This window comes from Nanorana parkeri, unplaced genomic scaffold (assembly GCF_000935625.1).
Source record: "Nanorana parkeri isolate BGI_ZX_2015 unplaced genomic scaffold, ASM93562v1 scaffold823, whole genome shotgun sequence".
Lineage (NCBI taxonomy): Eukaryota > Metazoa > Chordata > Amphibia > Anura > Dicroglossidae > Nanorana > Nanorana parkeri.
Genome location: NW_017307091.1, coordinates 666,156 through 679,754, shown reverse-complemented (window position 1 = coordinate 679,754; position 13,599 = coordinate 666,156). Strand labels below are relative to the sequence as shown.

The following is a 13,599-nucleotide window of genomic DNA, read 5'->3' as shown; positions in this document are numbered from 1 at the left end:
CCTAAATTTCTTCAGATGATGTTCCTTAGCCTTTGTTTATTGGTCTGCTATAATCCTGAAGCTCTGCTGCAGATCCCACCTTGTATGACTTGTTTATTGGTCTGCTATAATCCTGAAGCTCTGCTGCAGACCCCACCTTGTATGACTGTGCCTCAGACCAAGGTATCCACCAATGCCCCATATTGTAGACCTTCCCTGGTTTTCACCAGTTTCATAGCTATGTTTGTTTTTTTAAACCTATGTTCCAACCTATGTGACTTCCTCTATAACCAGATGTCTATCTTGAGGTGTGTGTGGCCTCCCTCCTTCTGCTCTACTCAGTATCCATTGCTCTACCCCGTTCACAGTTCTGTTCATCCATTCCTTCAGGATTCTGTTTTGCCCATTTTCCTCCCTAGGAAAATGAATTTCTTCACTCTGCAACCTGTTGAAAACTGGTCTTGCCAGAACCAAATCTTTTCTTGCTCTGGCATTGTTCCGTACTTACTGGCTCTGAATAAGCCTGTGCATTTACCCTTACAGGTCTCTCACTGCCTGGAGCCTCTAGCTCATAAAAGAAGAAGTGGATAGTTTCATCATAATAGATTTGCACAGTCAGAGTATCTTTCTGGAAGGAGGCGATGCTATTGCCTCTCAGCATCCCTCACCTTATTTACCAACAACAGACACCCCAAACGGAGATGCGAAATCCTATGTAGACATTTGTCCTGTACATGAAAGACAACAAGGCCTTCAGCACACAGGCTGGGAACAGATATAATGAGGTCAAAAAGACCAACAATTCACCTGGCGCCAGCAAACTCTGAAAAGACTTCACTATAAACTCACACAGCTTTTTGCCTGAAGATGGCTGTTCGGTGTGCTACTCAATGTTCCTCTGATGTTCCTCAGAGATTCCACATCCGCCAGGCCTTTTCATCTGTAGTTTTAGACAGTTCAATTTATAAAAGGTCAGTATGGTTTATGAGATCACACAATGTTGACTCAGTGCGTTCAATGTATTTAGCATCACATTGAACATGTGTAATGTATTTCCACTGACAGTAATTGTTTAGCACCTTCTCTAAAAAAATACATAAAGTGATCTTGAAAACTCTCATAGCTGCTAAATAAAATATGAAGTATGCCCTCTTTCACAAAAACCTTCAGCGTACATCATGTTGTGAAAGTGACAAACATCACAAGTCACCACCATGATGTGTAAAAAGCGTAGTAATCTTATCACTGTTGAGCGGTGGTCTTTTAGGAAATATTTTTTATGAGCTAAAGTTGGAGTTAGAGTTGGAGAGGTAAAACGGGGCACATTGTTAAGCCGTCTCTATAGTACTTGGTGGAACTATACAAGCAAAGGAAACAGTTGGTGGATAATCCAACATAGGGGTAGAGAATGAGAACACATCTGTACACTGGCATAGAACGAGAGATGGTAAAAACATGGAAGCAAGTTTCATCCTTAACAGAGGAAGTAGAGAATGGTCTAAATACAGGGACTGAGATAGAATGTCTGGAAGATGGTCAACTTCTACAAAAACCAGACATAGTTTCTGTGATAGTACTGGAATATTAGCTAGATTCTGCCTTGAGGACCAGGTGTTTCCAGTATAGGGTTTAGTTAATGCTACAAATACATTTTAGACAATTGTGCACTTCCATCATTGTGACAATAGTTTGGGATGATTTCTGTTCCAATATGACTGTGCCCCTGTGCACAAAGCTGTTCCATAAAGACGTGGTTTGACCATTATGTTGTGGAGGAACTAAAGAGGCCTGCACAGAGCCCTGACCTCGACCCTGTTGAACACCTTTCGGATTAAATGGAATGCTGATTGCCAGTCAGGTCTTATCCAACATCAGTACCTGACCTCACAAATTCCCACAGACACACTCCAGACTTTTGTGGAAAGCCTTTCAAGACGAGTGGAGTGGGGGCCAACTCCGTGTTAATGGCCATGGTTTTGGAATGAAATGTCCAACAAGCTCAGATAGGTGATGGTCAGGTGTCCACAGACTTTCGGCTATATAGTTTATTTCTGGGGCACCTGTGGGATCTTGGGTAGTGTTCTGTTTGTAGGCCAGTGTGGGTACGTTGAGTAGCCGGTGAATTCCTGCATGGATGTAGTGATGAAGTGATACTGTGGGGCCAGAGAAATGTACAAGGATATAAACTCATCCCAACGTTAGGGCAGGCTTCCGATGGTGCATGGTTGATTCTACGGTTCTGCAGGTATCAAGCACCATGCACTTACTATGATAGGTTTGGAATATTTGCCAACCAATAATATTGTATGTGAATGTTGAGGATAAGGAATCCTCTCATGTCAGATACAGGCGGGACGACGAATAGCTAGACTCTTCATGGATGTAGTTATCACAAGCTCACCTCAGCCATAGCATCAGGCTAGGACATTGTTGGGGAGATGACTTGTCTACAGGACGTAGAGATCATCTAAATGGAACATCAGACTTTTTATTTTTTTTTATTTTGTGTTGTACAGATAAAAACTTGTTCGGAAATAAGTTCTGTAAATAAAGAAGATTAAAAAAAACAAAACATAGAAGGCTTGTTTTTTCTTGTCCTATTACAATAACGTTCATCCCCTCCTGGTCCTCAAAACATTCGGTTAATAACCTTCCACATTAACATTACAATAGAATTCCAGTTTTGATGTGAAGAAGACAACAGTTTGGCAGGTCCGCTCTACACCTTACAAAGACGTTATCAAGTTGTTTTTAGATCATTACCTGCTTCTGTTCTGTAGATACTAAAATTTGGCCATGTCAGGGCACTTGCTCAATTAATGGCAGCGTTTACCCTTGCAGTAATCACATGATCAGCCCCCCTTAAGAAGAAGCACTGCACCCAGCATATTAGTATCCACACAGCACTGTTGGCAGGCATCTCACAGATATGAAGCTTCCAGTGTAGCAAGCATGAGGACATTGCTGGGGATGGCACATTCCAGGCAATGGAGATTGGACCGCATGCTCTGTGCTTCTTCTAGGAGAGGCAGTGAGCCAATTAGAAAAGTAGAAGGGGGTTGATAAATCCTTACCACACCACACGCTGAGTACTGTTGCATTGGCTCTCAGCAGCTGCAGATTAAAACAAAAAGGGCTTTTTGGATAAAATAAAATGACAAGATGGCCTTCAAAGCAATCACTGTTCTTAAGTCAATGTTTTCCTTTTTCCTGGAATGTATGAATGAAACATTGAGAGACCGGTAGGGGCAGAGCCGGAGGTGAAAGTCCCGAGTGTAATCAGCTGTGTGCTGTAAATCAGGTCAGAGCTGATTTAATACAGAAATGGACAGCTGGATGGGGCTGGTCACCCTCTGGTGAGCGTAGAGAACATGACTGCATCAAATGTTCTCCAAGAAGGGCCACTCTTACAATCAGATTGGACCATTTCTGCTCCAATGTACCAACAACTATGAAGTGCAAAGATCAGATCTACCCTATCCCCACCTCATGTACCCCCTTGTTGATGTAGGTTCTCATTTTGCCAGGTCACTGTATAGCCAGTAGTAGTTAACCACATTCAACTGGATTTGGTCTTTAATGTTAAAGATATCTCGTAGTTTCTCCAAGTCACTTTTTCCGTTCTAACGAGTGTCAGGAACATACCCCAGCATTTAATTCCACACCGGTAGAACAGGCGCCTTAATCCAAGCTCCGTGTAAGGTGTCAAAGCAGATGTTGATTGTACAAAAACAGGATGGGAGGTGTGACGGTCGAGGAGCCACCTTGTTCTAGTTACATAATCCCAACCTTGGTGTCAGAAGTCTGCATAGGTGTTAATCATTCCGTTCACATGACTGAAGGTGTGAACCATTGTCAAAGCATCGGGGCAGAGATGCTAAGACGGCGTTATGTGCGGAAGACAGATGGTGTTGAAGGTCCCCAGCTCTGTTCAGGAATGGCGTTTCAAGTTTGACCTAGCTGGCTTCTTGCAATTCGGTTGTCCCATATGTCCAAAAACGTGCACCTCAAAATAATGTCCCTCTTCCTCAGGACTGCTGAGTCCCGACCTGTAGAATTTATGTTGGACCATTTGTTTGTTGAGATGTTGTTTTGCTTCCCTTTCCATATGCATCCACCAAACATTCAAGTGATGCTTCTGGGCACCATGTCGGCCTAATTATGCTGCTTCAGTGGCCTTAGTATTTTTAACTGATGGGCCTCAAACAAACTTCCAAAACACAACTGCTGACAGAGGTTAATCTTTAAGCATCACCTGTGGGATGGGCATTCCTCAGCAGTTGTAAGCACTTGGAAAGATCCAGAAACTTCACCTCTATGATTAAGCCCAGGTGGTGAAACGCATGAGAGGCATTGCAGTGGGAGAGATACTATGGTGGTGTATACCTTGTATTTTGAACTGTGCATGGAATTTACAACAATAAAGTCGGATTTTTATGGACCTCGGTTTCATGCAGCTGATTGGAGAGTTACAACTGCTGACTTCTTGCATGGATGACCAGTGTCAGTAACTCAGAGTATTCAAGACAGCAATGGCCAAGCAACTAGCACCTTCAGAGAGAGGGCGCAGCAAGATCAACCCCATATTGCAATTAAAGCTGAACTCTGGCCTTCCACAGTTGTGCAGGCTCCTCCCCTGGACTGACATTGCTTACTTGGATTTTCACCGCACACTGGGAGCGCCTCTCAATGTGCATTAGAAGCTGCAGCAAGTCAGATCGAGCCTGTCTCATTTCCTGGCTGGAGGCCATCCAGCATCATCTCAAAACTTTCCTCGCCAGTCCTGACATGCTTCAATGTTGGTCGATAGCCCTCCCAGATTTTCCTGCCCCTTCAGCCAGCAAGAGCAATGCCAGCTTAGAATATAGTCTTAAAGTGACATTAAACCCTCAGATTTTTTAACATAAAACAATACTGTAATGTGTGCCTTACTGTAATCCATGGTTGTTTTTACTCTTTGCTGCTCTTCCTTTTAATTTTGGATATATGGTGTCTGTGTATAGGTTTGTAACCTGAGCCAGCACTACAGGAAGAGGCCCTGAGCTGAAAAGGGAAGTTCTCCCCAAGCATGAGAAGACATGAGGATTTAAAAAGGAAGAGCAGCAAAGAGAAGGGAAACTACCATGGATTACAGTAAGGCACACATTACAGTATTGGTTTATGTTAAAAATCTGAGGGTTTAATGTCACTTTAAACTGAAAGTTCAGTAGATAGATTTCCATTCATCCAGTATTCATAAAAAAAAAAAAAACTTTTAAAAACAAGATCTTAGTCAATCTCTGCACTGACCTCCAATAAAGCTTCTGCACAGCAGCACTCAAGACTGGAGGAAGGGGAGGCAACACTGTAGTGCTCATGTGCCAACAAGGAGGTAGCATGTTAACAGGAGGAGAAAGCAGAGTGACACAGAGAGGAGCTGCTACTGTGTTGCATAGTGCTGCGACGCTAACAAATGAAGTTTGCTGACTGGAGGGGAGGGCACAGAGATAACCTCATCTGAGCTACCTCATCTCTGAGCTGCCTTTCCTTTAACATCCAATCCGAACCCTGGCCAAGCTGTACTGAGGTGAGGAGTAAATGGCCAGGATGTGACTGGGCTGTATGGTTAGCGTGCCAACTGAACAGGATTACACATCGCATTTGAATTGAGAGATTTAAAAATAGATGTTTTGCAGAGAAGAATTCTCCGTTCCTCCAATCAGCCTGCACATTTCTACAGCGCATAAATCCAATTTCCTGGTGGAGGAGCTCCAAATTAGAATCACAGCTCAGAACGACGGCCGCCACAGGACTTTATTCAGGAGGATGACAGATATAACTGCACCGGATAGATGGGGCATGCAGGGACCTGTAGTTCTACAAAATGGTGAAGCAAAAAGGGGGTGCTGGCTATAGGAGGGACAAGATATCTGAGGGATATTTAATGTGGAAAGATGCTTGGGCCCAGATTACCCCCCATTCTCAGTCACAGCAATGAGCAGGGGTGCCACGTTCACAGCTGCCCCTCTCTCTGCACTTAAAAGGGATTTACAGGAGGTCAGGAATGAGGCCGCTGTATACACTCCGCCGGGTACACAACTTTCCCTGTCATTAGCCCTGGATGGGATTAAGCTGGACGCCCCCCTCCTCAGGCTTATCACCCCATAAACCCATTTAAAAGCGCACGCCAGACAGATGGCGGGTAAACCCATTTTCAGTAAGCTCACTACTGCCCCCTCAGTGTTGGTGGATAGGCAGACTGCCGATTGGCCAATAATCTGTTATGGGATAAGCCCTTTCACTAAATCCACAATCAACTGCTCTCCGTCCAGCTGCCAGGGAGGGGGTACAACAACGTCACCAGACAGGACAGAAGAAAAAAAAAGACAACGGATAAAGCTGTGTTAATGTTTAATGACGGGGTTATCCTGGAAGCATACATATGGAGTGCTAGCTCTGTGGGTTAGCTGCGTCTGCTTGTGACATGGCTCTACGACACTCTGACCACTTGCATGATGTTGGTGTAGCCAGATCCTGGTCTCCAGCCGGTCAGGATGATGACGATGTCGTCTTTGTGCAAGAAGCCGCGAACTTTCCCTGTCAGGAGAAGACAATTCACCGTATAAGACGAGATGAAACCAGAGGAAGAACACAATAAAAATATCTGTAATGATCTGGCCTGACTTTTTTCAGTTGATAGTGTCACGTTCATCACCCCCCTGTACACTATGCAGCCCCCGTACATAACTCTTTCTCTCTCTTCCCCCCCCCCCTTCAAAAACAGACCCCCACACCAAATACACAATGGTCTTCCTCCCCCACCAAGGCCATCTATACACAGCACCTCCTGTACACATAATACACCCCCTCCCTTCTACACACACCTTCTGCCACTGCTTCTGGGAGCCCCCTTTTGCCCATTACAATACATTATATAAACCTCCAATCAATCTTACCAACTTCAGTGCCAAACTGCACCCTGCGGTCTACGTCATCGGCCCAGACCTCCTGCTGAGGATCCCGGTATAAGACCGGAAACACCCCACGGCTCAGATGAGCCTGGCGAGCCACCTGGTCATTCCGGGTCACTGCGATGATGGGAGCGCGTGGGCGGTAACGGGACAGAAGCTGGGCACTCCTGGGAGAAGAGGATATTCCAGAGATTAATATATCAGCAGTCAGACCACCAGGGGAAATACAATGGAATCCAACAGGTATGAGCCTGGGGCCCTTCACAGGTCAGATAATGAGTATTTAACTCTATGGGTATGCACCTTCAGCCATAATCGCAGTTTCTATGGGAAGCTTTCAATTTGGAGACCCCTACATCCCTCCCATCAGAGGTGAACATGCCATCTGTACTGCAGATCAGGGTCCTGATTAGTCAGAGGAGCACCAAGAGTCTTTCCCACTTCTTAACCTCTGGGCTATTCTATTGGGGGCCCAAACTGGATGCTTAAAAAAGAAACCCTTACTGCAGCGATAAGGCAACCATTGCTAAACTCCTTAATTTAGTAATTGGGGAGACCAAACATGTGCATCTTCTGCCCACATGGGGCAGACGATGCCCATGCTAAAGCGGAATAATCTGTGCAGACATCACTGATGGATACTTTATGGGGGGCTTCATGGGCCAAACAAAGCACTTGATAATCAATCCAATACCGCACCTGCCGGATATGGTGAGGACGATGAAGGCCGCGGCACAGCATTTGAACGACGCCTCCACTGCCCCGATGGCAGTCACTTCTGTGGGGTCCTGGGTCAGCGGAGTCACCCTGCGCAGCTCTTCAAACAGCTGCTGGTTGTAGATGGCAGCTTCGGCCTCTCGAGCAATCTGTAACAGGAGAGAGTTTGAGATCACATTGACACCATCTTCAATCCGGAGACTGATAGAGGGTGTAAGGTGCAGGAATAAGTGGAGGATGCCATATCTCCACTGCTAAACTGATAACCTGTAGAAGGAAAGGCTAGAATTTAGGGGTCATTGTGCTCCTGCTCAGATGCTCCTGAAAGCCAATCCCAGCTGTATGCATCTGCAGGAGGTTAGAAAGTGAAAGCAAACACTGGATTGGCTGCCACGGACATTCTGCTGTCCATACGTAATTTGGTGTGTATTGCAGTCATGCACAGCAAAGAACGGGTTAGTGATTCCGACCTTGGGTACAGTCTGTAGCAAATATTACCTCTGAACTTTGAATCCAGATCACTCCCGACTGCCCCGGAGTTACAACAACCTGCCTCTGGCTGTCTCTGTGACATGTCATAACATGGGTACAGGCTGCACACTAAAACACAGAACCCTTACAGCTGAAAGTTTAATCTGCTTATATTTTGCCTTCCCTGGTTCCGTAATATTTCTAATCTCTCAGCCAGTGATATCATCAAAGTGCAACAAGGTGTTCTACACAGTGGTATAGCTGCTGTGATGTGGACTGTCCTGATTATAGCTCGGAGTTCACACTTTGCTAAGAACCTCACCGCATGCTGCATTTGAACCGCCTCCACTGGATACAGGCCCTTAGCCGTCTCCCCTGACAACATGATGCAGTCGGCTCCGTCCAGCACGGCATTGGCCACATCGCTGCTCTCGGCTCGGGTGGGACGTGGCTTTTTGATCATGCTCTCCAACATCTACAGGAGACAGACATTTAGATCAGATCACAGAAGGACAGAAGAACCTGATCAGGAGTGAAAAGGGAAGAAGAGACCTCCCAACCTTACAGAGCCATCTCGCCCACACCAAGGCTCTGACTATTGGACAAGAGCAAATTTGACAGATTTTCTGGAAGTACTTTTCATTAGGGCTAAGAGGAGAGGGTCTTACCTGTGTGGCACAAATGACTGGTTTTCCAGCTCGGTTACATCGTCCAATCATCATTTTCTGTGCCAGAAACACCTTCTCGGCTGGGATCTCAATGCCAAGATCTCCACGGGCCACCATGATACCATCGCTGGCCTCGAGGATCTCATCAAACCTTCAGGTGTCAAGAGGTCAATGTGATTACAACTATAGACAGAGCAGGAGGGCACAGCCCAAGAAGACCCTAGCCAAAGCAAGAGGGGACAGCCCAAGAAGACCCTAGACAAAGCAAGTGCGCACAGCCCAAGAAGACCCTAGACAAAGCAAGAGGGGACAGCCCAAGAAGACCCTAGACAAAGCTAAGCGAGGGGGGACAGCCCAAGAAACCCCAAAACAAAGCAAGAGGGGACAACCCAAGAAGACCCTAGACAAAAGCAAGAGGGGACAACCCAAGAAGACCCTAGACAAAAGCAAGAGGGGACAACCCAAGAAGACCCTAGACAAAAGCAAGAGGGGACAACCCAAGAAGACCCTAGACAAAAGCAAGAGGGGACAACCCAAGAAGACCCTAGACGAAGCAGGATGGCACAACAAAACAGACACTAGATGAAGCAGGAGGGGCCAAATCAAGGAGACCCTCTGTATAGAGAGCCAGAGGGGACATCCAAGGAGACCCTAGACAAAATATGAGGAGACAAACCAAGGAAACCTTGTGTATAGGCAGAGCAGGAGGGGACAAACAAGGAGACCCCCCTAAAGAGGTGATTGAGCCCCCACTAACATTGCAAGCCACACCTCTTCACCCCCTCGTGATTCTCTATCTTGCTGATAATGCGAATGTTTTTCCCCTTCTCGCCCAGAGCCTGACGGATGGCATGAACGTCCTGTGCCTTCCGGATGAATGAAGCAAATATCATGTCAACACCCTGCTCAATCCCAAACTGGAGGTCCAGGCGATCCCGCTCCGACAGTGCTGGGAGATCCACCGCAGCCCCAGGCAGGTTCACTCCCTTTCTGCTGCACAGGTTGCCCCCGTTCTCCACCTCTGCCAGACAGAAGTCCAGAACCACAAAAAAAAAAAAAAAAAAAAAAAATGAATGAATGTTTGGTCACCCCTCACAGTCTGATGCATCAGATACCTCATTTGACTTGCTTCTTGCAGTCCCTGTACACCCAAGCTCAGAATAGCAGAGGGAGAAGCAGCACAAGGGTTGTGTTGCAGTCCTCATCTGCCAACAAGCTACATGCTGATAGAGCAGTGTGAAAGATGAGCTCAGCAGTCTGAATCTCCAACTGATGAGATCATACTCTGATTGGCACAATAAATGTTCAGATCAGAGATCCTCCATCTTACCTATTTAAATATCTCTTTGACCAGCAGGGAGATGAGTCCATCGTCCACAAAGATTCGTCCTCCAACCTTTACCACTTTGCAGATATTCTTATAGTCCACCCAGAGGATCTTGTCGTCACACTTCTCTTGAAAAGAGTCATCTGTCACCACTTTAATGATCGAGCCCTTCAGCAGCTCCACCTCTGCATTTTCACCCTGTAAGAAGACCTAGAGATGAATGGCAGCCGAGGAGCTCATTCTACAAACATATGAAACCTTCTCACTCAGGAAACAAATGAACTAGTTTCCCATCATGAACTATTTTACATAAAGTCACAGGGCAAGTTGCGGAACTGCCAAGCACAACATTGCCGGCAGCAGGTCAATCTACAAAGAGAATCATCTTTTTTTAAAGTTGCGAGTACAGAAAGAGATACGATACACTTTATGGCCAAAACTATGTGGACCACCTTCCCAATGACTGAGTTCAGGTACTGTTAATGCTGCATCAAAGACACTTCAGACATCCATCTGCATGAAAGGTGGTGGAACTGTATAAGGAGAGGAGACTGTTGGTGGATGATCCAACATGGTGGGAGAGGATGAGAACACTCTGGCTAGAGATGCAAAGAACGTGGAAGTGGGCTTTATACCCATCAGAGGAACTAGAGGGTGCTCTAAATAGAGTGACAGAGCTAGATTGTTGGAGAAATGGTCAAATGTCTCCATAAGCTAGACCTGGTTTCGTTGGATGGGGCTGGAATATTAGCTAGATTCTCCATGGAGGCAGATGAAAAAGGTAAATCTACATTATATGGTCAACTACTGCTAATACAACAATATACAGAAGACATTTTGGACAATTAAGTGCTCCAACCTTGTAGTAACAGTTCCATGACATTGTCCTTGTGTGCAAAGCCAGCTCTAAAAAGACATGGTTGGAACAGTTTGGTGTGGACGGACTCAAGTGCTCTGCACAAAGCCCTGACCTCAGCCCTACTGAACACCTTTGGGATAAACTGGAACATCCATTGTGAACCAGGTCTTCTCCTCCACCATCAATTTCTGACCTCACAAATGGGAACAAGTTATCGCAGACACTTCAAAATCTTGAAGTGTGGAGGCTGTTATAGCAGCAAAGGGGGTGTGGAAGGCGGGGTTGGGTGTAGTGGCAACTGCATAATATGGGCCATGGTTTTGGAATGGGACATCCAACAAGCTGATATACAGTAGGTGTGATCATCAACTGCCTAAACCTGACAGCTGTAATGAACAGTAACCCAAGGAACCGCCTAGACCTTCATGCTCAGAGAAGGCAAAAAACATGGCCGACTCCCCATTGTGGCAAGCTCTACATGAGGAGGTCCATCATTGTGCTCACCGTTTTGATGACCCCAGTTCGGATCTCAGGTCCCTTTGTGTCTAGAGCGATGGCTACTGGTCTGTAGAACTTGGGGTTCGTATCAAAGCTTTCCGTGGCCTCTCGCACATTCTTGATGGAGCCTGCGTGATACTGAAAGGGGGATAATTATTAGTGGAGGAGCCGCCGCACCGACAATTTCTCTGGTAATGTCTTGTTGGCTCACCTCATGTGTCCCATGAGAGAAGTTTAACCGGGCAATGTTCATTCCGGCCTTTATCATCTCCTTTAGCATCTCCACCGAGCGGGAGGCTGGGCCTAGGACACAATAAGGACACACAGTGAGGCCTTCATGCTCTACCCCTGCTATCCCCAGGGAGTTGGTTTGGTCTTCCCATCTATTCGAGCTGCCCCAGCGAGGTGGTTGGTTGAACCCCCCTATCCCTATTACCCTCTCTTTCCTGGCTGTTACAAAGAGGAAGTCAGGTCTACCCCTCTATCTTCGCTATTCCAGAGAGGTGGTTGGGTCTCCCCCTCTATCCCAAGTGTTTTAGTGACATGGTTAGGTCTCCCCCTTCTACCCTGGCTGTTCCAGGGAGGTGGTTAGGTTTTTCCCTCTAGCCCAGCTGTTCCATGGAGGTGGTTGGATCTCCCCCTCTATGCTGGGTGTTCCAGTGAGGTGCTTGTGTCATCCCCCTCTATCTTTGCTGTACCAGTGAGATGCTTGGGTCGACCCCCTATATCCCTGCTGTTCCAGGGAGGTGCTCGGGTTTTCCCCCTCAATCCTAGCTTCTCAAGGGAGGTGCTTGGGTTTCCCCTTTATATAACTGGATCGCCAAGGATGGGCTCGCACAGGGTCTCATAGTAAAAGTGGAATTCTTACCAATGGTGCAGATGATGCTGGTGTTGCGGGCAGTGAGGGGCTCCGAGTCGATGTCCAGCAGGCACAGGTGCTCTAGGAAGGTGTCCGCTATGGAAGCACCCAGTTGCTGCTTCTGGAAGAAGGCTGTGCCAAGGTCCTGTGTCAGCTGCGCCATGTTCTCCGAGAGACGTCTGCGACTCACTACTTTGGGACAAACACACAGACATGAGGGAGAAGAGAGTGACATTTTAGACAGAGACTCCTAGGAAACGGCATACCTATCAGTCCAGCCATTAAGGAGATGGGGGCTCTCTATCCCTCACACTCGTCTGACCACACAGGGACTTTCCGGACACACAGAGTTATGATGTGGTCAGCCTGGTCCCCTCAGCACACAGCTCTGATCACTCACACAGTGGCCGCCCAGACACATGCACAGGGACAGGCAGTCTCCTGGTTAAACAATGACAGCTTCTGCTGGAAAGTGACCAGTCAGCAAACACTGTGGAGACCATGGTGGGGGCGCATCTCCACCCACACAAAATGCAGTTGGGTAATGGGGCATAAAGGGTCACAATCAGCCAGTAATCACATGGGAAGCGGGGGGTACGCAGCTCCACCATACTGAGGACCGAGATGGAAAATCGGGGGCGGGTCACAATCTTGAGCAGGCTTTGGCGAACTCAGGCAAGCTCAGACTCATCACTAATAGTGAGCCGCTGGAGATCTAGCGAGGCGAGGATGCCGGGAGTTCTAGTGAGCTGAGCATGGTAGGAATTGTAGCAATTGGAGGATGGTGGGAGTTGTAGCAAGGCAAAGATGGCATGAGTTGTAGTGAGCTGAGAATGGGGGGGGGGGGCGGGGGTTCTAGCAATGGGAGGATAATGGGAGTTGTAGCCAAGCAAAGATAATGGGAGCTGCAGGATTGCGGGAGTTGTAGCGAGTGAAGTAGGGTGGGAATTGTAGCTAACCAAAGATACTGAGAGTTGTAGTGAGATGGTGGGCGTACTAGCGAGCTGAGGATGGCAGGAGTTGGAAAGAGCGGAGTATAGCAGGAATTGTACCAAGGCAAGGATGGCAGGGGTTGTAGTGTGCCAAGGATAGTTGTGGTAGGCCAAAGATAATGGTAGTAGTGAGCTGTGGAAGGGGGGAGTTGTAGCAAGCAAAGATAATGGTGGGCGTTGCAGTGAGCAGAGGATGGTGGGCATAAGAGCCGAGGATGGCGGTAGTTGTACCAATCCAAGAACGGTGGGAGTTGTAGTGAGCAAAGGATAGTGAAAGTA

General features: G+C 47.1%; 1 protein-coding gene across 3 annotated transcripts in view; it reads right to left on the bottom strand.

The window, feature by feature from the left end:
* Positions 1-6,352: 6,352 nt before the first annotated feature.
* PKLR (pyruvate kinase, liver and RBC) overlaps positions 6,353-13,599 on the bottom strand; it is an 8,832-nt gene continuing 1,585 nt past the window's right edge. Inside the window, exons 1-11 of one of the 3 annotated variants that reach the window (XM_018565247.1) lie at positions 12,595-12,624; positions 12,338-12,517; positions 11,681-11,772; positions 11,476-11,607; positions 10,127-10,310; positions 9,557-9,830; positions 8,786-8,936; positions 8,440-8,592; positions 7,629-7,795; positions 6,915-7,096; positions 6,353-6,555 (exon numbers count right to left, since the gene is read on the bottom strand). In XM_018565247.1, the coding sequence (XP_018420749.1) occupies positions 6,449-6,555; positions 6,915-7,096; positions 7,629-7,795; positions 8,440-8,592; positions 8,786-8,936; positions 9,557-9,830; positions 10,127-10,310; positions 11,476-11,607; positions 11,681-11,772; positions 12,338-12,517; positions 12,595-12,610 (1,638 nt within the window). In that variant the 5' untranslated portion in view covers positions 12,611-12,624 and the 3' untranslated portion in view covers positions 6,353-6,448. Of the gene's footprint in view, positions 6,556-6,914; positions 7,097-7,628; positions 7,796-8,439; positions 8,593-8,785; positions 8,937-9,556; positions 9,831-10,126; positions 10,311-11,475; positions 11,608-11,680; positions 11,773-12,337; positions 12,521-12,594; positions 12,625-13,599 lie in introns of those variants that run through there. The other 2 variants (XM_018565248.1, XM_018565249.1) reach the window with 2 other exon arrangements.